Source organism: Capra hircus, chromosome 8, assembly GCF_001704415.2.
Source record: "Capra hircus breed San Clemente chromosome 8, ASM170441v1, whole genome shotgun sequence".
Taxonomy (NCBI): Eukaryota; Metazoa; Chordata; class Mammalia; order Artiodactyla; family Bovidae; genus Capra; species Capra hircus.
This window is the reverse complement of record NC_030815.1, coordinates 57389066-57412173: the sequence shown is the minus strand read 5'-3', so window position 1 is coordinate 57412173 and position 23108 is coordinate 57389066. Positions and strand designations below refer to the sequence as shown.

The 23108-nt window shown below is 44.9% G+C and overlaps 1 protein-coding gene across 3 annotated transcripts in view; it reads left to right on the top strand.

Moving 5' to 3' along the window:
• Nucleotides 6414-23108, top strand: part of LOC102170232 (transducin-like enhancer protein 1) — a 91618-nt gene continuing 74923 nt past the window's right edge. For 2 of the 3 annotated variants that reach the window (XM_005683808.3, XM_018052101.1), the window contains exons 1-4: nt 6743-6855; nt 7631-7731; nt 9177-9240; nt 9354-9398. In XM_005683808.3, the coding sequence (XP_005683865.2) occupies nt 6832-6855; nt 7631-7731; nt 9177-9240; nt 9354-9398 (234 nt within the window). In that variant the 5' untranslated portion in view covers nt 6743-6831. Of the gene's footprint in view, nt 6856-7630; nt 7732-9176; nt 9241-9353; nt 9399-23108 lie in introns of all 3 variants that reach the window. The other variant, XM_005683807.3, reaches the window with a different exon arrangement.

Below are 23108 nucleotides of genomic sequence, written 5' to 3'. Positions count from 1 at the left end.
AACAAAAGTTCGCCCTGGCTGAGGTGGTGTTCTTCTGCAGGAGAGTGTTTTTTAAAACATGACTGGCCAGCTAAGAAGTTTATCCGCCTGGTGCCTCAAATTCTCAAACAGTTTATTTGAATATCGTGTGAATGGCTAATCTCCGACAAGTTTGGGGGCTTTAACAAGGTAAACAAGCGGGTGGGCTCTGAAAGTAAACAGTGCATTTCCTCCCAGTCTCATCCTCCTCTCCCAGATCCAGCTCCCTCATTCCTTTCATTAGCCCCAGCCTCCCCCTTCCAAAGCTTGGTCTCTTGTACCCTGTAAATGTACTGAAATTGCAAAGGAGACATTTTTAATTATAAGTACTACAGTAATGAATTCAAGTACACTCGTTTATCATAAAGGGCTTTTCCATCTGTCTCTAAAGTATACTTAAAAAGACTGTGTATTTGATAACATTAGCACTGAGCATCTTCCACATGTTGATGTTCAGCGTTTTAGATATTCGCTACCCCCACCCTCAAAGACAGCACGGTGGTGGTTCCAGAAAGAGCACATTTATCTCTGTGTTTGGGAGTGCCTGTGTGGTCTCTTCCTAATTTATTTGCACTCCAATCCTCAGGGATAGCATCGCAATCCCCCCAGGCAAAAGATTAGGGACTGAGCTGTCTGCTTCTCCCCACCCTGACAGAGAAGGGAAAACAACTTCCCCAAGTCCCACAAGTTCTCTGGCCACTGTACAAATTGTTCTTGAGCATGGAGGGTTTCCAAAAGCCCTAATTAGCAACTCACAGCAAACATTTCTTTGCATTAGCTAATGATCCGGCTACACTTGTAAGCAAACAGAACCAACATATCTAATCAATGCTGAAAAACCAACCAAATGCCTATTAAACATCTGGATGTAATTTTCTAGTTAGAACAAAATGAAAACATATGCAGGTTCCTTTGATCTGCGTTTTAACAAAGAAATTGTTGATAAAAAAGCATACTGGTCAGTCAATGTGTCATTTTCATAAAGTCTGCTCGTTTCTCTTCAAATGCTCCCAGTTTAATTTAGTTGGTTTCCTGCAATCTCTAATTTTACCATATTGTGTGAAACCGCAAGAGATTCTTTGGATGTGATTTTATTTGAGGTTTTACTGCTTCATGGATTTGCTACCGACTTTTTTTTCCCTTTCCTTCTCTGCTTTCTCCCTTCCAACCCCATGCCATGTTCTTTTCTTGGGTAAAATGCTGAGGGAAAAAGGTTATAAAGCAATGCTGGGAAGATTTCTTCTGGACCCTACATTCTTAGGTTTAAGAAAACTTCCAGTTTAAAAAAAAAAGTCAAATGAGGAAATGTATAACAGCTGAAAGGAAGAGAAAAATGACAAAAGTGATCTTTTAAAAATGTGCGTAATTAGTATTTATTTAAAATAAATAAGTGACAGATTTAAAAGATGTATAATTTCCATGACCAGCATTCATAATTTTTCCTATTGTGTCTAGTACCTATACTACAGATAGCACCTAGTTTTCGTAATCACTTATACTATTAGTGAATTGAAAATTTGATAACTCAGCAACAAATGAATGGAAATATAAATGCATCAGTGATAAACAGCAATCTTTTTGTTTTCTTGCAGAGGATAAAGAGGGAACTTTTTTTCAGAGCCAATTTCCTATGAAAGCAGAGTACTTAATATTTCATGTAAAAACATCATCAACATATGAATATGTTAAAGGTAAAGAAGATTATGGTTAACAGACTTTAAACAGAAGACCAAAATTACAGATTTCGTGAGTAGAACTATTTTCCTTTAAATAGGCTGTAGGCAATCTGCACATATATTATTTATTTAAAACATAAGATTAAAGCTACTTGATTGTTTAAACACCATCATTTGTAATGCAGTTTGATGAGAGTTTTGTAGTATAATTATTACAGCATGACAATCACACAGAAAAAATGACCTTGAAAGGGGGCCCAGCCTCCTCTCTCAAGGAGGATGCGCTGTAAAAGAAAGAAGCCATGGAAAACCGACCATCTTTATGCACACAATTAAAGGCCTTTCAAGTTTCAAATCAGTATTCTTTCTTTTCTCCAAATACTACATCAGATGGAAATCAGAAGGCCTGGTGTATCAAACTCTACTGGTAAAGAAGCACGAGTTAAAAGAGAATTTCTTGCTGTTCACCTGAAACTGTCACAACATTGTTAATCAGCTATACCCCAATACAAAATAAAAAATTTAAATAAGCAAATAAAATAAAAGAAGATTTCTAATTTTCCCCTTTGGCAGACTAGGAAATATGGTGAGTAGACATGTTCGCTGTGAACAGTTATATTAGAGAACATTGGTCTGGCACGCTGCAGTCCATGGGGTTGCAAAGAGTCAGGCACGATGGAGCGACTGAACTGACTGACTTACTGACTGACAATGTGTTAGGGATTTCCACAGTGGTCCAGGGGTAAGGCTCTGCGCTCCCAATACAAGGGGCCCAGGTTCCACCCTTGGTCTAGATCCCACATGCTGCAACTAAAGATCCTACGTTCTGCAGCTAAGACCTGACACAGCCAAAACATATTAAAATTAAAACAAACAAACAAAAATGTGTTAGAACACATTTTGGAGGGGATGGGGAAGGGTGAGAAGTAGCAACACTTTTACTCCTGTTTTAACTTCTCTGAAAGTGAAATTGCTCAGTTGTGTCCAACTCTTTGCGACCCCATGGACTGTAGCCTACCAGGATCCTCTGTCCATGGGATTTTCCAGGCAAGAGTACTGGAGTGGGTTGCCATTTCCTTCTCCAGGGGATCTTCCCAACCCAGGGATTGAACCTGGCCTCCCACATTGTAGGCAGACGCTTTATCGTCTGAGTCACCGGAGAAGTCTTAAAACTTAACTACTAGCATGTGCCAGTCAATCAAAGTAAAGTTTGGGTAAAGCCATGGAGAAGTCTTAGTTGCCCTAGTTGTCCCTGCATGCAGAGGCATATTTGCAGAATCTAAGCACTTTCTACACAACCCTGGAGCTGATTAGGGGATGAAGCAACCATAGACTGGTATAGGTGACCCAATACTATGTGATTTCAAGGCACACAGGTTGCCAATCCCAACTCAAGGAAGCTATGAACCAAGCCGTTGCAGGGCCACACAAGAAAGACAGGTCATGGCTGAGAGTTCTGACAAAATGTAGTTCACTGGAGAAGGGAATGGCAAACCACTTCAGTATGTTTGCCTCAAGAACCTCACAAACTGTATGAAAAAGCAAAAAGATATGATACTGGAAGATGAGCCCCCCAGGTCAGTAGGTGTCCAGTATGTTACTGGGGAAGAGTGGAAAAACAGCTCCAGAAAGAATGACTTAATGGAAATGAGTTTGAGCAAACTCTGGGAGACAGTGAAGGACAGGGAATCCTGGTGTGCTGCAGTTCATGGGGTTGCAAAGACTCGGACACAACTGAACAACAGGTTGCCAACCCATGGTTGTATGATTCAAAAACTCCTGTATGTGGAGCAAGACTGTTCTCATCACTAAATATAACCAAGAAAAGGGGCAGTGCTTCCTTGCTATTCATTTCCAATGTCAGCAGAAATGAATAATAGAACCCACTCCTTTAACCCCACTTAATGAACCACAATACTGAACTTGTTTGAGAATTACTATGGTGTTGTACAGACTGGCTAAAATCGCTCCTTTAATTTTTCATTTATAATTGATATTTGGGATTGATCCAATTATAGACGAATCAATATCATACATATTTAAGAACTCCACCAGTGAAATGTATTATCTAAAATGATTCTTTCAATATTTCAAGGAAAAGATCTCTGTGAAAGCAAATCTTCGAATAAACTGTATTTCTGTTTAAATAAATGCCTTTCCATAATTCTCTTGGAAGTAAAATAATGGGAACATGGGGGCCATTAACACCAAAAACTGAAGTATATTCCAACATTAGATGAATGCTTGTCAAAGATGTGTCTTTCTCATGGAAGAATTCAACCCTATTTGGCTAAAACAGCATTATTCACTTACCAATCATGTGGAAACAGCTCAACTGAACTGCTCTTTAATGTATAAAAACAGCAATACTGAAGGTTTTCTGTGGGATGTATTTTAGAAAAACTGACAAAAACTGGAGATTTACGCAGTATGCTCCGTTTATTTAAAATCTTAAAATCCTTTTCAAGTCAAGTTCCAGCTCATAAGAATTTTTCGACGTTTTTTCCACAAAGCTTCCCATTTAGCTCCTTACATAGCTAAAAGGGGGGTACCACCCGAACTGTGGGGGTGGGGTGGGCAGGACAGGTTTTTCAGGTCTCAATGCTGTTTATCTCATTGTCTCCCTTTGTTTCTAGAAATTGGAAACAGACTCGTGGTCGTGTTCCTGAGAGGCCCCTGGAACTCTCAGTAGCCCTCTTCTACCCAGTACAGCGAAATCGGGACTTTAAAAGAGAAGGACCCGAGATTTCGCGCGGCGGGCAAAACATCTCATCCGTGATCGAGACGCGCCAGCCTTACCCTGACAGCTCCTCCGGTATCCTTCCTGCCAACTCGGGTCGATCTTTTTGCAAAGTGGTTTGAAATACTCCAATAAAAACCAATTCCTACCACCTTGAGTGCAAAAGGGGGCGTGGGCATTAGAAGCCTAGTACTAAGCCGCTGGTGTATCTACGCAGCCAATGAGTTGCCTATTTATGCAGTTTCCATGAAGTGCACAGTCCACTCCTCGGGCATTCGCGTAAAGACAGCTCAAGGGAAAACAATCTTCAAAGAAATTTTGAATGTGACCTCACTTTCAAGAGTAGCATCGAACAGGGGACTCCGAAAGACACCTTTGGCTTGAACTACCAAAAAGCACCCACTCTCCCTCTTAAGAAACTACGCGGTTAGTCTCCCGGTTACTTTCACTGAGATCTGAGGATTTTCATTAAAGGGAAAAGTGAACAAGTGGCAGGATTTCTGCAAACTCGAACCCCCGGCTTCCGAGGCTGCACGCTCGTGTGTCCCTCCTGCTCGCGCGCTCCCGCGCGCTCCCTCGCCGGCCCCACGTTACTTTGATTGACAGCCCGGCCCCGCCGCTCTCCTTCCCACCGACCTTCTCATCCACCGTGCCAATCTCCGCGTCTCGCTGCTTCCCATTGGCTGGTTTCGGCATCCCGCGGCTCCTCCAGGAACAGTTCCTCACCGAGCCCGGGAGGACGCGGCTGGCGGAGGAGTGGTGGGGGTGGATGGGAGGGGAGACGGGGGAGACGGCGGAGATGGAAGCAAGTAGGGTGGGAGAGGAGAGGGGGACCGGGTAAGACGGCCTGTCCGGTGCCGCGCTGCCATAGGCTCTGGGGAGGCTTCTCGTCAGCACCCCACGTTGGGCGCGCCGCACGCGATTGGCTGACGAGGGCCTTCCCCCCTCCCCTCTCCACCAGACGGGCTCACGTCCCCCGCCGGCTCCGCTCTCGCGCCCCCCGCCCGCGCGGTGCTGGGCGGGGCGGCGCTGGTTAGCTCCGGAGTGTGAAACCGCGTGTTAATGTAACCGGCGCGAGAGGCGCGGGCGGCGGCAGCGGCTGGAGCGGCGGCTGCAGGAGCAGCGTCGGCAGCGGCTGGAGCGGCGGCTGCAGGAGCAGCGGCGGCGGCGGCGGCGGCGGGTACCCTGTGTCCTGCGTCCCCGAGGCAGCCGACTGCGCCACTCCCGCCTTCGCAGGACCGGGCGGGAACCGCGCCACCAACCGGGACCTCCTCCTGCCCTCGGCAACTTAACCGCCTCCGCGACTACTCCGGACTTGCCCGCGGAGTTTGCCGGCCCGGGAAGGAGGCCGAGCGGCGGAGCGCACTCTTGGGCTTTTCCTCACCGTCTCTTGGATGTCTTTCCCCGGGTCGTAAGAGAACTTTGAAGCGGGCTGGAGCGCCCTTTGAGGAGAGGCAGACGAAGAGAAGGAAAGAAAGGGGGTCGACGGAGAGGCTCTGAGAAAGGGTCCGGAGAGGTCTGGCTGGCGGTGCAGGACGAGTGCGCGCGGGCCGCGGCGCCCGGATGCGCCCTGGTCTGGAGGAGCAGCGGGCGGCTGCGGGACTGCCCTCGGCGGAGTAGACCCGTCGCCCCAGGAGGGTTTGTGCAACCTCGGAGAACACCCAGAGCCGCTGCACTGGGCGTGCCAGGCCGCCTCCCGGCGCGCCCTCCGCACTTTCCCCGCCTCGTCGTCATCCAGCGCTCCTCGGCTCTGGTTAAGGCTGCGGAGCGCCGGGAGGGGAGCCTCCGCTGCTACCGGGACCTCGCACCCCGCCGCCTCACGGGAGCCCGCGAGCTCCTGGTCGTGAGCGCTGCCTGGGCCCGAGGGGGTCACCCCTGAACACAGACAGGTTTGTTTGTGTGGGGTTAGCCGCGGGCGCCGCGCCACCTGCACCTCGCCGGCGGGCGCCTGGGGGAATACCCGAAGAAGAGGCGGACCGGGAGAAGAGCAAAGGAGAGCAGTCTTCCCCTGGATTTGTTGCCCGGGACCGCTGCGGCGCAGGCGGATCGCCGAGGGGAGCACCGAGTCACTGCGCTCGTCATCTCTCAGCCCGGGCCGCCGAGGCCCGCGGGTGGAAGCGCAGCCCCCGCGCCCTCCTCGCGAGCCCCAGCGGCGTCCCGCAGGTTCTTGGTGCGGCCGGGCCCGGGCTGCCCTCTCATGTGGCCCTGAGCGCGGGAGTCCGCACGGGCGGGAGCAGAGTGGTCTGTGCGTCCCGCCGAGCGCGCCTGCGTGCGTGGCCAGCGCGCTGCCCGCTTCTGCCTGGCTTCCCGGCTTAATTTTCTTCGGCGGGATTAAAGTTGGAAATTGAGCGGAGAATTGAGTTGCCCGGGAACAGAGCCGCGGCCGCCGCCAGAGCGATGTTCCCGCAGAGCCGGCACCCGGTGAGACGCGGTGGTGGCGGAGTGAGGGGCAGGGAGGTGGCGGAGTGGTAGTCGGTGCGGTGAGGAGAGGGGTGGCTGCTACAATCTCACCGAGCCTCCTGGCCGCCAAGGGTACAAGACTTGGGAGGTCCCGGGCCCTCTCCTCCTGTGTGGGAAGGGGGCTGAAACTCTCAATTCTACCCCCTTTGCTCTAGGCTCCCTCCTACTTGACGTCTAGACTGGGCGGGCGGGGCGCTTGAGGAGACTGGGGTTTCTCCCGCGGCCGCATCCTCTCCCTTCCCCAGGCGGGTAGTGCGCCCCCCGCTTTGTTTCTCGTCTCGCCTATTTACATGTCAATGAGGCCCCGGTTCCGGCGCGCCTGGAGGTGGCCCGGGCGACTCTGGGAACGGGGAACATCAGGGAGTTTCCTCCTCTGGTCCCCGGGGTCATTATCGCCCCGTGAGGGAGGGGGCGGCGTCGTCGACGACAATCTGGCCAGGTCCTCCACGGCCGCCGCCGGGGACCCTTGTCCCTTCAACCAGGTGACCCAGGCGCACTTACCGCGTCCCGCCCTGGAGGCTGGAAGAGGCTGCGAGCGTCATTTGAGGAGCTTCGGATCTGGGAAGGTCCACCTTCCCTCTCCCCAAGTGAAGCGCAAATTGGAGTTCTGGACTCCGTTTGGCGCCACTTCTAACTTTATTTTTTGTTTATATCCCACCCACTCTTTGATACTCCGACTGCTTTATCCAACCGCCCGCATCCCGGTCGCTCGGTCCCCCTCGCTGGTCGCCCTTAGACGCCGCACCAGGCTGCAGGCCAGCCCTTCAAGTTCACTATCCCGGAGTCCCTGGACCGGATTAAAGAGGAATTTCAGTTCCTGCAGGCGCAGTATCACAGGTGCGTGTCGGGCCGCGCCCGGTGAGTGGTCGCCCGGGCAGCGCTGTGCCCCGGGGTCGCCCATCCGGGTGGCGGCGGCAGCTGTACTTAGTACTAGCGTCCAGGCGGTGGCGCGTGGAGTTGCAGTTAAGACCTGTCATTCACGTTACCCCTTTCCCCTGCTCTTCCCGGGCCGCCTCTTCTCTTGTCTCCTCCTCCTCCCATTGTTTCCCCTTTGCCCGTGTGCTGCTGTTCCGAGGAGCCTTTTTTTCGTGTATTTAGGAGTTGCATGAGAACTGTCAATATTTGCACTTCATTTATTTATTTTGCAACAGGCTGAGCTTGGTTCAGTCGATGCCCCAGCTCAGGAGTGCAGGTTCAGAGAGGCAAAGCCAGTGTTGAAATCGCTGTTTGCCATACTAGAATGGGTTCTTTGAGGCAAAGTCCATTATGGGAGGGTAGATGCTTTTAGCTGTGCCCATCCCTAGTGGGGGTGCTGTGGATGTGTTTAGGGGACAGCTCACCTGCTTTGGCTTCATTCTGGGTTGGTTTGGGTAGGGCAAGGGATTGGAGTCACATTTGTAGTCATCTCACCTTTAGTCCCTTCATCTAATGAAAGCTGCTTCAGAAAATTTATAAAAGAAAGCATTTGTAAAGCACCCTGTCCATAGTAAATTTTCTAGAAATGTTAGTTTCTTCCCCTGTTTCTATGAAATCTTGGCTGATTAGAGCTAAGAAATAACTGTGATGACAGGTTTTGTTTTTATCATGCCCCCGAGAAAGCACGCAGCTGCTTGGGTGTGAACTTTCTTATTTTTGTCAGAGGCTTTCTGATTATTGACCTTTGTCTACTTGAAGATAATAATCTCTAGAGCTTGAAGCATCCCTGCCCACACCATGTTTGCCAGGAAGGGAGGATGTCAGCCCACTTTAATTGCAGAAGCTATATGACATATTTTGGCAGTGAATTAAAAAATAAAGGTATTAAAAGGGACCAACAATTGTAGAAGTAACTTTACAGGTACAGTTTTCAAACCAAGAGACTGTTTGAGTTGGCAGAGGTGACACAGCCTATGCCTGAGACTGAAGGTTATACAAAGGCCAGATTTTGGTTAAGTCCAGGGAAGCGAACTTTGATGCAGTGAAGCAAGTAGGAGTGAATAGATGACCATGAGGAGAATTCAGTCTTCTGAGTAGATCAGAGGTTTTGACAGATCTTTTGGTCTTGGCATCAGACCAGGTGTGCACGAAGAAGGAAAAGCTTAGTTTTTAAGTGGATACCTTGCACTATTCCTCTTATTCCTTTTCCCCATTTAATGCAAGGACAAAGCTTTTGGGTGTTTACCTAGATAGTTTATGGCTTTTCCAAATTGGTCTGTGTTTTTACTTGAAGTGCAAATATGTGAGGCAGATGTTAAAACAAGTGACATAATGTTTACATTAAGTTGCCTGTTTTGTTTTCGTAGCCTTAAATTGGAATGTGAGAAACTGGCAAGTGAAAAGACAGAAATGCAGAGGCACTATGTGATGGTAGGTATCAAAGATTAGGTTTTTTCCCTTGTCATGTAATAGTAACAAATATGTGTTCTCGGCATTACAGAACATGAGTTAATGAAATACTTGGTTCTTTTTTCTTTTTACAGTATTATGAAATGTCATATGGATTAAACATAGAAATGCATAAACAGGTAAGCTTTAGTGAAGTCTCAAGTTGAAATGAGAAATAAAGTCATGATTCTGTAGTACTGGCTTTGTCCTCTGTAGTGGGAGGTATCTGCATGCCATATTTCAGCCTTGGTTTCCCTTCCTGCGAATTGGGGGTTAGTGTTCTGCAGCAAGAGCTGGTTCTTGACAGTTATAAAATGTTTTAAGTTACTAGGTGAGAGGTGCTTTGGAAGTGTAAACTAGCCTGTTTATAGGCAGATTGGAATCGAGGCTTTGACTTGACTTTACTGCCTGGATACATTTATTCTCTTGGAAGACCTGGATATCCTGTCAAGTTCTGAAGTTCAGAATAGCTAACATTTTTGTGCTGATTTGGAAAGAAGTGTGGCCCTTTGGGGGAAAGACGGGTAATCAGGAGTTTCTTTACTCAGGTTAAACAAGGTATAAGACAAACTATGGAGTTTTGGGGGCTGCATAAAGCGACACTCAGGATTAACGGCATATTTGCAAACAACTTTTTAATAAATGTTTCAGTTGATACAAGTTTGGAGGTGAAAAAAGCATCCTTTTATGACCACAGCGTATGTTGTGAGTTGCTTCAGTCCTAGTGGTTTTAAAAGCATGAAAAGATTAGTGACTGGAAAGCTCAAGCTATGACTATGAGTTTGCAAGTTCCCATAAAATTCACACTTATGGCTACAATAATGGTGTATAAAAAGAGTATTGAGCTGGAACAAGGCACTAAGGACCTCATAAGAGAAGAAAAGCTAAATGATTGCTCAGCCCAAAGGACTCTCGATTGAGTAGTCATTGTCTGCCAAAGAAAGCATTAATGGCAGGGTGTAAGTATTCTGGAGATATGCTGACATTCACTTTTTCATCAAGACTCTGGTACAATAAGTCTTTTAGAAATCGATTGCCTCTTAAAAAATTATCATCAGATGAAGTTGCACAGTTGGACACATTTCAAAGTGCAACAATACAATTCTTACTTGATGTATATGTGCTATTTCATCTCAAACCCTTGTTTCATTAAATTAAAGAGCATGGCTGACCGGCTGGGGCACAGTGGAGAAATTGATTAGTTCAGCCTTCAGATCTTCCTTATATTCAAAGACTTTCATTAAGCAAGTGTGTTTCAGAGTTGAATTCTGCTTTTGTAACTCCGCACTCTTTGATTTTTAATTCATCATAGATTTCATAATGTTATGTTATCATCATGTACCTTAGATCTATTCTTAGATATGTGTTTGGAAGGAGATGGTTAAGTTCAAGGCTTTTCATTAGCAATGTAATGGGCCTTTAAAAATGCCAGTTCTATTCTGATTTGCAAAGTTGGTAGCCTAGTTTCTGTTGGGTTTGTGTCTTTGTTTCTGTGTGCTTAAAGGGGCCGGTGCCTGATTGAGGCAATTGTAACTTGTTGATAGTAATTATACTAAAAGGTATATGGTCATTTAAATGAATTATGCAAATAAACTTGGTGGAGGAGTTCTAATGTGCCGCTTTGTTTTTTTAACGTTACCCTAAAGGCACATCTTTTTCACCCAACAAATTTTCTGGAAGGGTAAGGAGGAGATTGAGCTTTCTCTTAAACTCATAACTCAAAGGATGTAATAACCTCACTGACTCCGTACAGGGGAATGCCACCTCTGTATGATGTGTATTGGTGCTGGATTTATTGGGGGAGCTACGGGAGGTCCGAAATTCTCCTGGGTTCCTGTAGGTTACTTGGTGGAGGACCTCTATCAAAAGGAAGAAGAGAGGAGGAGGATAAGGAGCCCCATGGTGTGAAAATAGTTTTCTAATGAGTTTCTGGACTCCATTGGGCATTTGTGGGTATATGCTGTCTGTTCATGAGCCAGTATGCGTTAATAATATGCTGTGTATAATTGGCTCAGTAATTTGAAAAATGTGAAAAGCTGAGAGATGTTGTGTTCTCCATAGTAGGATATTAAGCCCCCTGAAATTTGGTTTGTATTGTAAATGCTGACAGACCCTTAACTAGAGTAGTATGCAAAGCCGTGCTGTAATTCAGTTTAAAGTGGCCTTACATTTGAAAAACATCCTTCTGAATGTCACACATTAATAATAAGTTCTGAGGAGGCATTTGGTGCAGCTAGTAATCATAATTCTTATTAAAACTGGTGACGTCTGGCCCCCAGGGTGTAGCCAGGCTCAAATTGATGCTTTTTGCCGCCTGATCACCAGCATGGCCTAAGTGCTCATTATATTGTAGAGAGGGCCTTTGGAGCTCTCATTAGATTTGACAGGAATTCTCTCTAGGGGGAAACTGGGCATTAGCAAGACTCCTGACAGGCTGAAATTAGTCCTGCTTTATGGCTTATAACCAAATGCTAGCAAGGCATCATCAGGGGACACAAAAAATTGTCATTTCTGACAACATCTTTGTTACTGGGGAAAAAAAAAAACGGTAGTGATGGGGAAACTTTCCATGGAGAGTGCTTTAATGTTGTTAAGATTTGTCTCCAGTGTGACGACCGCTCTCCTCCCCACCTTTCAGCGGTTTTGTTGAGGGGTGAGTTTGAGAGATTTCAGTGTCAAATCTCACCACCACCTTTTCCGTCTGGAAGTTTGAATGTGGAAGTACATCCAGATCAAGAATGGTGTAATTGTGGTTTCCTTAGTTGGTTTGGTGCCTGCAGTCCGTGTTTATGTTGTGTCAACACTTCCTGATAAGCCTTCCCCTTACTTTCTCTGCTGCCATCTGTGGCCAGTTACCAAAAGTCAATGAAATCAGGGTGGTCATGGATATTTAAATCTCTAATTGTAGCATGAAGACAAAATTTTTTTCTTTTGTGCTTTTTATAGCTTCCCACCTGTCTTGTCTCTTTTCAGGTAGGTCATGTAAACTCTAGATATCTCTCTATACAGGAAGGTGGGGACTTTTCATGAAAGTTGGAGCAATTCTGATACCACCAGTGTTCGAGTACATGAAAAAATAGGTTAACGTGAGTCTAGCTGTTTTTGAGAATAGGACTGTGCCTAGTGTGTTCGGCAGCTTGATAAAATTGTTGTTTTTTTTTTTTTTTTCCTGTCATGTGGCATGATAGTGTTTCATTTATATTTTGGGGAGCAAGATGCACTGTAAATCCTTACTTAGGGCTTATTTATCCCACTTGTGTACCTGTTCAGCACACTGATAAAGCCATGCCATAAGTTGTCATTAGTGGCATGAATTTGTACAGCACTTAGTTTTCAAAAGCAAATTGGCTTTGTCCTGTGAAGCAGATTGGGTAGGTGTTAGATTGGGTAGGTGGTGTGCTCTGCCTTGTAATGTGGGGGCAAATGCTCAGAGTCTGCAACTTGTCAGGGCCAAGAATCTACTGAAACTTGAGTTTGGGTCATCTGGTTCCCCATTCGATGCTTCTTCCCTGTCTCCCCCAACCCAGCTGCCTTTGGAGGATGAGGCCAGTAGTGGAATCACACTTGAGCCTGTGCTTAGCAACCTACGTCTACTCTTCTGCGTGCCTTTGTTCTATCTTTATCTGTTTTGGCCAATTTCATCATTTGCAAGACAGCTTGGGGCAAGGCGCATATTGTAGAAATTAGGAAAATCAGCAGTACTGATTGGTGGGTGGGGGCCACAGCTGTGGGCAAGTAGAAAGTTGTAACTAACTGAGCAATACTGTCCACAGGTTAAAATAGGCCTAAGAACCAAAAAAAAAAAAAAAAAAACCATGAAACGCGTTATCAGGATTCCTAGTTGAAACCCAGCAATGCAGTGAGTTTGATTGATTACTCTGCTTCTCTGTGCCTGTATTCTTTTGAAGAGCAGGCAGTGCTTAGGGCTCTCCAGGGTGGTGGAAGAATTTAAAAATAAATGAAAGGACTGGTAGGAAAGTTTTCTGCAGTCTTGATTGTGGGGTGGGGAAGGAGAGGAGAAGGAAGGAAAAAAAAAAAGATGAGAGCCTAACATTTCAAAACTCTATGTGATAATTCAGCAAGCACAGTGTCTCAGACCATATAAATTTTGGAGTTAAAACTGCTTTCACGGTTTTGGTAAGTGCTTTAAAGTTCCTCTCTAGAAAGAAATGTTCTTCAGTAGTGTTTTAAAAGTGTTGTGGTGGAACTGTTAGGGGTTCACTCGTGGGTTAATTCCTTAGATGTGACCCTTATTATTTTGTCGGTACGCTTTACCTTTCTTCCTGCTTTTAAACCATGTGGGTTTTCAGTCTACAGCTTCTCATTTTGAGATCTTTTTTTTTTTCCTAAGTCAGCATCTCCGAATGGAACTGATCAGCTGGAGTATAGGCACTTGGAGTTAAAGCTCCATCTTGTAATACAAAGAAGATAGCTGTCATCAAGGTTGGAGTGGTCCCTCACTTCATTTCATTAGCCAGGCCTGTCCTTTACAAGTAGGAGTTAAGAGATAAAGCTCCCTGTGTGTAGAACCTAGATTCCGAGGTGCAAGATTAGCCTTTGTTTTTTTTTTTTGGTGGTTTTTATCCTTCGCTCCTTACATAGTACCCTCCTTACCCCTTCCACAGCTGGGCTCGTTGTGGGTTTCTTTCCAGAGCCATGACTAGGATAGGCGAGTGAGGCATTTGCCCTTGGGCACAGAGTTTAAGGGCGGTGTCAGAAAGCCTAATTGTTGTTCAGTCGCTCAGTTGTGTCCCACTCTTTGCTGCCCTAGGGACTGCAGCACGCCAGGCTTTCCTGTCCTTTACTGTCTCCCGGAGTTTGCTCAGACTCATGCCCCTTGAGTCGATGATGCCATCCAACCATCAGGCTTTTTAAATATTTTTAAAGTTCGAAATCAAAGCCAGAAAACCCATGAGGAACAAAATGCCAGCATTTTATGTAGGGGCAGAATCTAACAGGGTTGGGAATAGGGTGAGGTGAGGCCAGGGAGGCACATGTTGGGGCAGAGAGCCGCCCTCCCTTCCCCTTTGCTCTGCATCTCCAGAGGGCGGGGCTAGGTGGAATGTCCCAGGGATGTGTGGGATCTGTCTTGGTGTAAGATAGAGCTGACTGAAGTCACTTATTAGAGACCCTGTTGGTGATGGGGTGGGTCATAACAAGTTGCCTCGACCCTGATTTCCTGCTCTGAGAAGAGGGACTCTGACGTAGAGCTCTGCCCTGCAGAGGGGACTCACTCCTCCAGAGCAAGGAGCATCCTCCACCGGGCTTCAAACCCAGCTCCGCGTATATGTCAGCTGAGGAGAGTCTGTCCAGAGGCTTCAGAGGTCCCTTCGAATAGTGTTTATTAAGAAACACAGAAAGGAAAAGCTGTTCCTTTAGCAAATATTTAAATAAATATCTTGTGTGGTAGTTTCACTAAAGATATATTCAGTTACTGGGTTCTGGAACCATTTTGAGTTTCCCTAGGTCTGAGTCTTCGACTTTTCTATTATTAAACTTTTGTGGTCTCCAGGCTTGGATTAAATTTGAGGAAACTAAGAAACTGACTGGGCTCTCATTAAGCCTTGATTGATTCAGTCATGTCGTATGCCCCCCGTCCCCCACCCTTCCCTTCCCTGGTACTTAGCTGTTGCTTCAGATTTTTAAAAATGGAAATTCTTAGGACTGGTACATTTAATGCGGAGTATTTGGTGTAATGGTCTTTAATTAAATTTTAGACAACTGTTTTGGGAGGTTGGCTGATTTGACAAGATAAAGCATTTATAGCTTCAAAAATAGTGTTCGATAATGGAACTGGTGAATGCTGTAGTAAGAAATGTGCCATAGGATTGTTCCATGAATATGGCTTGGTGCTTGAAGTAGAGAGAAAGAGAGAGAGAGTGTGTGTGTGTGTATGTGTGTGTAGGCATGAGCCCCTCAGGTACGGGAGAGATTTTCTAACTTTTTTCTGAGGCATGGTTTGATTGGAAAAATGAAAAAAGTTTACACTGAAATTTTAACATAGATTAAGAGATTCCTGTATTACAATTCACTTGGCTAAAGGAAAAAAAATCGTTTCTAAAATTGTTTGCAAGACCACAGTGATTACAGAACTGTTCAGTTTATAGATCACCCAGTCACCATAATGCTTTTTGTGAAACTACAAGAAATGTTGTCACAAAGTTTTACGAACTAACCTGTGATTTCAAACAAGTCTGTATTTCATTATTTTACATTTCAATTTTTGGTACCTAGTACATTTTTAATTCCGCTTGCCTACTTTAAGGCAGCGTAACAGTCATAACCATGAGAATATTGTTTATCTTCATCCCACCCGCCATGTTTTCATGCTAGATGTAACAAACACATTTTTCTAGTTTTTCTAGTAGCATTATTTGCCTCTTGGTCATTCTTTGACCACAAAATATGTTTGCCGGAAAAGGGAAGGGTGAAGGCTATTTTGAGTATAAGGAAAATCAAACCAGAAGAATTCTGTTCATTGAATCAGCTTTTCCACTTGCCAAAGAGAGGAAAAATTGCTATTAAGTGTGGTGGGTGTGCATTGCTGTGCATGCTGAAAGGGGTAGTGTACCGATTTTCAGTAGGTAGTGGAATCAGTTGTCTTTGAGAATATAGGTACATTTGAACTTGTATGTCCAAATCATGCTACTTGTTAAACCACTGAAATAAATACACATGGTACTAGGCTGTGTTTGTTTTTTCTTTTTTCCCCTCTGCTGCATGGCCTGAGGAATCTTAATACCCCAACCAGGGATTGAACCTGCACCTGCAGCAGTGAAAGCACGGAATCTTAACCATTGGACTTCCAGGAAATTCTCTAGGCTGGGTTTGATAGTACTGTCTTTAGTGATCTAACTAGCTTTGTACAGCCTGTCGGTAAAAAGTTTAAAAATATATCCCCAGACTTGTTTACTTATGAATTGATAAGTTCTGTAAATATGTTACTATACTGATTGTTGTATACATGTATAATAAATGGGAATTTTAATTGGAGGGGTTAACATCGAACTTCTCACAGTCTTGGTGCTCTCTGTTGGCTTGTCCGGTGCGGCCCTTGGGGCACCCTGACTCCACGGTCAACATTAACCCACATTGTAAACAGTCTTGGAATGCTCATCCTGGAAGGGAGCATCTTTAAGGGAGTGAATGAGAGGCTTGGGTCTTTTCATCTCTTCGGTATGCCCGGTTTTTCTAATTTTGACTTCCCACTCTGGTGGTTGCCTTTTGCCCATCACTCACAGCCTCTGTGTCTGCCTCTGGTCACTGTCCCTGCCAGTCTTACCTGGTCACCTCCATCCTCTCCCCTCCAGGTCATTTAATCCAGCCAAATGGGTCCCTTCTTCATACCTAAAACATGCTCTGTGTTTTTCTGTTTTCTTAAATGTCCAGGCTTTTTTGTCAAAGTTCACATGGCCTTCTTCAGTTTCCTTCAAGATCCAGTTCAAATACCAACACTACCGTTTTACTTCAAGGCCTTCCATGGCTGCTCCCAACAGGAGGCTGTCACATCACTTATTTTTGCTCTGATTTTTGTAGTAGTGTTTTCATGTGCCTTTTTGTGTTACTTCAACTATGCTGCAGGCTGCTTGAGGCTTGAGTTTGAGATTTGCATCTTTCCCAGTGAGTTTGAGTAGGCATTTAAAAATTTAAAAAAAAAAAAAAAGAAGTATTTATTTATGTATTTGGCTGTGCCAAGTCTTAGTTGTGGCACACAGGATCTTTTTTCTTTTTTTTTTTAATGCAGTGTGTGGGATCTTTAGTTGTGGCATGTGGGATTTGGTTCCTCAACCAAGAATTGAACACAGGCCCCCTGCATTATGATTGTGGTGTCTTAGCCACTGGACCACCAGGAAAATCCCTGAGTAGCATTTAAGTAGCATTTATTGTGCCCCTCAGAGCAGGTAGAGCAACTATTTTGGATCCTGAACCCATATGAAAATCAGGTAAAACCTGCTTGGCAAAAAACCATATGCATTTTAATACACATGTAGCTTTGCCAAACAATTTTGGCTCTTTGTGGACATCTTAAGATCCATCAGCAAGTCCATGGAATCTAGATTAAAAACTTGACTCTAGAGTACCACTGTGAGTCCTTATGATAAAATTAAGAGTGAAATCTGTTTGGTTTCACTAGATGTTTTGTAGGATTACAGTTCTAATCTCATCCAACCACTTTTGCTCAGATGTTTTTCTTTTGGAAAAATGATTTATAGTCAAATATCTACAGAGGCTACTTAGGGAAGTTTAATTAGAGTAATATATTTCAGTTTGTAGTAAAAAGATAAAAAGAGAAAACAGAAGTAGTATGTTTCTGAGGTCTGGGTTTCCATGTGAATTGAGTGTGTGCATGCATTACTGCCCTGGGAACCACCGTTTATCTCCTAAGGATGACCACAACCACTAACAGAGCTGCGGATAAGTTGCATTACAAGCTTCTCCCAGGGCATTAGACTTGATTTAGTCACCAGGTTTCTTAATAATTATACTATTGATTATTTACTTATAGAGGCTTCCCAGGTGGTTTCCCAGGTGGCTCAGTGGTAAAGAACCCACTTGCTAATGCAGGAGACACGGGTTTGATCCCTGAGTCGGGAAGATTCCCTGGAGAAGGAAATGACAACCTACTCCAGTATTCTTGCCTGAAAAATTGCATGGATAGAGGAGCCTGGTGGGCTACAGTCCGTGGGGTTGCAGAGAGTCAGACCCGACTGAGCATGGGCATGATTTACCTGTCTTTACAGAGTTCATCCCCCCACCCCAAACATTTTACTATGAAGAGTTTCAAATATACAGAAAAGGAGAAAGAAATGTAAAGTGAACACCCTGTATTACACCCACCTATTTGATCCCAGGAGTCTGTAAAGTAACATTTTTGTAATATCTCTGCCTGTCCCATATCTTGCATAGAGCGCTTGCCTTCCCACCTTGAAAGATAAATAGATAGTTCAAGTCTTTCTTTAGCAACCTTTGAGGCTGATGCACATGGAAGGGGAGTTTCTCCAAATTTCTCCAGTTCTTAAGAATTCCATCTGAATAGGTGTTTGTCGCATTTTGTAACATTTTCCTTCTAGCTTGCCCTTTGTGTTTTTGGCGTGATTGTATTAGATGATCCATCATTACGTGGTGTTGGGGTGCTTGCTCTTATGCTCTCATCTGAAGCAGAGGTTTGTACTTAAAAAAGCCAGATTCCCCTTCCCCTTTTGGTGCTTGATAATGCACCTTTCAGATGTGATCAGCAAATTCACCAGGGGAACAGCTTTAGTGTTGATAGGTAGGAAACTGGGAAGGACTCTGATTAGGACTCTGATTTTGAACTTTGTGTGAATGGAAACTCTGGTGATGGAGAATATAAGGTGGCCTCTCAGATGCTGTGGGTGGTATTAGGATGTGAATTGCCAGAGACCAAAACCTCTTTGAGGATCCTGGCATGAGGAGCAGGCTCTCCATCGCTGGGGCCTCTAGGAGCACAGCCTTTGTCCTCTGTGCCCTCTTGATGCCTTGAGCAAATAGCTGAGCAGAGCCTCTTACAAGTAAGGTGACTGGCCAGTGTATTGACACTCACAGACACGATAAAAAACTGCATTAGGAGGTGAGCCACTGGGATTTGCAGTAAATATATTACAGAACACAAGTGACTTGCCGATACTGCTTGTTTAGCAGTTTGCAAGGGCAATGGCAGTATGGATTTTTGAATTAGAAGGGAAGGGCTGTTCTTTCTCTGTGCAGGAACATCTAGCTGATGGCTGGGGAGAAAATTGATTTAGAGAACAAAATGCAGCTGCCTTTATTTGTGCCATTTGAAAGGCTTCTATGGATTAGTGAGTGTAAATAAAAAGGTTGCTTTTGGTTTAGGAAAGGGGGTCTTAAACATTGATTTGCATCTTGGTCTGGTATGGAGAGAAAAATGGTTGGGCCCCTGGGATGGAGGAAGGGCATCTGGTCCCCATGCAACCTGCAGCTCCAGGTGCCCACTCAGTTCTCAGACACTCGTCTGTTTGAGCACTTAGGCTTTCAAAAGTCAGCTTCTTGGGTTTATTATTGTTGTTATTGTTTAGTTGCTAAGTCGTGTCAGACTCTTTGAAACCCCATGGACTGTATCCTTCCTGGCTCCTCTGTCTATGGGATTTCCCAGGCAAAATACTGGAGTGGGTTGCCATTTCCTTCTCCCAGGGATCTTCCCAGCTCAGGGTTCGAACCCGTGTCTCTTGCACTGGCAGGCAGATTCTTTACTACTGGGCCACCAGAAGTAAGCTTATTTGGGACATGAGAGTACTCTTAGCTCCATGTATTGAGCTCCATGTGCCCTAGAAATTGTACAGTAGGTTGTTATTGAGTCACTAAGTCATGGCTGACTCCTTTTGCAACTCCATGGATTGTATACTGCCAGACTCCTCTGTTCATGAGATTTCCCAGGCAAGAGTACTGGAGTGGGTAGCCATTTCCTTCTCCAAGGGATCTTCCTGACCCGAGGATCAAACCCTTGTCTCCTGCATTGCAGGCGAATTCTTTACCACTAAGGCACCTAGGAGCTCTCTGTAATGCTTCCAGCCTCCCTTGGATATTAATTATCCCTCCTTGCAAAGGAAAAAACCAGGTAAGAAGGTTAGGGGATGACAGTAGCACCTACCATATAGGGTAGTTATCAGGATTGAGCGAGTTTCTGTGTGCAGGAGCCTGTACTTGGGCAGTCTCAAGACAGCTGTTCTCAGAATCTGTTATTGACTCTATTATTGATTCCTTTTAAACTGTACACTGTATTTGGAATTCTAGGCCATGCTCCCTATTGTTTTTCAAATCCAGTTTCCTTCCTTCCTGCATCTGAACTGTTTGCTTTCCAGTATTTCCCCTCAAAGTTTTTATTGTTTGTTTACTTTTAAGATCAGGAGCATTTATCTGACAAAAGGACATTTTTTTTTTCCTCTCTTTTTTTAATCTCCTGTTGGCAGCCTCCATGGTGGCTCAGTGGTAAAAGAATCCACCTGGAGTCCAGGAGATGTAGGAGATGAGGGTTTGATCCTTGGGTCGGGAAGATCCCCTGGAGGAGGAAATGGCAACACACTCCAGTGTTCTTGCCAGGAAAATCCCATGGACAGAGGAGCCTGGCAGGTTACAGTCTGTAGGGTTGAAAAGAGTCAGACACAACTGAGCATGCACATATGTATGTACAAACGCACACACATGTGGTCTAGAGGAATTAAGATGCCTTATTTAAGTCAAACAGCAAAATGTGCCCTTGGAAGGCAGCAGCGTTAAGTAGTTAATACAGCTACCAGTGAGAATAGTTTTGTGTTGAGTTTTTTCATTTAAGGGGATGGGTGAACAACAGAGAACAGATTGGTTCATTTTTATTGAAGTGAGTTCTGGCAGAATAAAGGATGGGAGGTGTGTTTCCTATTTTATTTTATTTTTTCTTTTTGATGTAACGTTGAAAATCAGATTTTGAATTGGAAGAGAATTTTATTATCCTGGAAAAAAAAAAAAGGTGTGTGGATGAATTAAAGACAGTTGTTGCTTTGTTGGAGAAAGGGAGGGAAAAAAACGTGTGTCTTGATGACGTATACACACATACAGGTTTTTGGTTTATTTTTTTATTGAAGGATAATTGCTTTACAATAGTGTGTTGGTTTCTGCCATGCTGCTGCTGCTGCTAAGTCGCTTCAGTCTTGTCCGATTCTGTGCGACCCCATAGACGGCAGCCCACCAGGCTCTCCCATCCCTGGGATTCTCCAGGCAAGAACACTGGAGTGGGTTGCCATTTCCTTCTCCAATGCATGAAAGTGAAAAGTGAAAGTGAAGTCGTGTCCGACTCCTAGCGATCCAGTGGACTGCAGCCTACCAGGCTCCCCCATCCATGGGACCTTTGCGGCAAGAGTACTGGAGTGGGTTGCCATTGCCTTCTCCATCCAGTTGCCAGCTCAGCCTGAATCAGCCACTGTTATACATATGTTCCCTCCCTCCTGAACCACCCCCCCCCACCCAATCTACGTCCCCATCCCACCCCTCTAGGTTGTCACAAAGCACTGGGTTGAGCTCCCAGTGTCACACAGCAAACTCCCACTTGCTGTCTGTTTTACATATGGTAATATATATGTTTCCATGCTGTTCTTTCAATTTTTCCCACCCTCTCCTTTCCTCACTGTGTCCACAGCCTGTTCTCTGTGTCTGTGTCTCCATTGCTGCCCTGCAAAATAGAATCATCAGTACCGTCTTTCTAGATTGCATATGCATGCATTAATATGCAGTGTTTGTGTTTCTCTTTATGACTTCACCCTGTGTAATAGGCTCTAGGTTCATCCACCTCATTAGGACTAATTGTCAGTGAAACAACTGACAAAGGATTAATCTCCAAAATATATAAGGAACTCATGCAGTGCAATACCAGAAAAACACACAACCCAGTCAAAAAGTGGGCAAAGGACTTGAACAGACATTTCTCCAAAGAAGACATACGGAGGGCCAAAAAACACCTGAAAATATGTAGCAGTTGACATCACTGACAAATATGTAGCAACAAACATCACTCATTGTTAGAGAGATGCAAATCAAAATGCAATGAGGTGTCATCTCACACCAGTCAGAATGGCCATCATTAAAAAATCTACAAACAAAATTGCTGGAGAGAAAGCGAAGAAAAGGGAACCTTCTTACACTGTTGGTGGGAATGTAAATTGATATGTATAGTTTTCTTTGGCTATGAAAATTCTGAAGTGCATGCAAAAGTTTGAGTAGATGTGTTGCAGTATTTTCCACGTATTCCATGGGCTTGAGGTTTTTGTAGACTGTCAGTTCACAATTGCTACTTAAGTGCTAGTATTTGAGGAAGCAGGAAAACACACACACCCACAAAACCCACAAGAGGGAGAGAAAAGCAGGGCCATTGGGACTGAATGGACTGGAAGTTTAGACTGTTGACTCTTATTGCCAGGCATGAAGCAGTAGCAACTTTTTGTAAGTATTTGGGTTAAAAGAGGGCACACCTGGACGATTGTGCCAGTGCCTGCTCTCATGCTTGCTTAAAACCCCTGCTGCCACTGACTTCAGTGTGCTGAGATGCCCCACGCTGTGGCTCTGTGTTTAGCTCAAGTCCTAAAGTCCTCTGAGTGTCCGTAGGCAAAGCATGAAGTTCTTGAGAACCCCTCGGCCTGCCGGTTGGTCTGGGTTACGGAGCCTTTTCCTTTGGTAAGCTGGATGGCCCTGTTAAAATGCCTGGGCCCTGAGCTCCCTCGGGGCCAGTGTCCTTGTACAGCTCCCAAGAAGACTGGAACTGGACCATTGAAATGTGTCCAACTCCTGTCCTTTTTAGCTCACCAAAGGCCAAAATCATACCACTAACTCAAGAGCGGCTGACCTTTGAATCTTACCAAAAAAACTATTTCATAATTGATTATTCTGAATGCTGTGACTGTTCTGAATTCATGAATTAAATGAAATTAAAGGGGTGTCACATTTCGACTGGATTTCTCTAGGGATACAGAGATTTTTGAACTGGTTGCTAAATCTGTGTTCATTCTTACTTTTTATAATGTACAGTATCAGATGTGGTTTACCCGCCTGAAAGAGCCCCAGACAGATCAGTGGTGGTATACTGCCGTCATCTTCTGCAGCCATTGTTTCGGTCATGATTTTATCACAAGGTCAAGTACCCACCAAAAGTTGAGACTTTTATTTTACTATTACTTTTTCTGATAAACTCTTTGGTTTCCCTCAAAATCCTGAAATTGCTCAAGATTTATATGGAGTGGGTACCAACTGTTGCTTTGCAAATTAAAATAGTATAAAAGGGAAGGGGCTTTTGGGTAGACTTTGCACAGTGTGGATATTAGTATTGACATCACTTAGAGTTTGGAGTA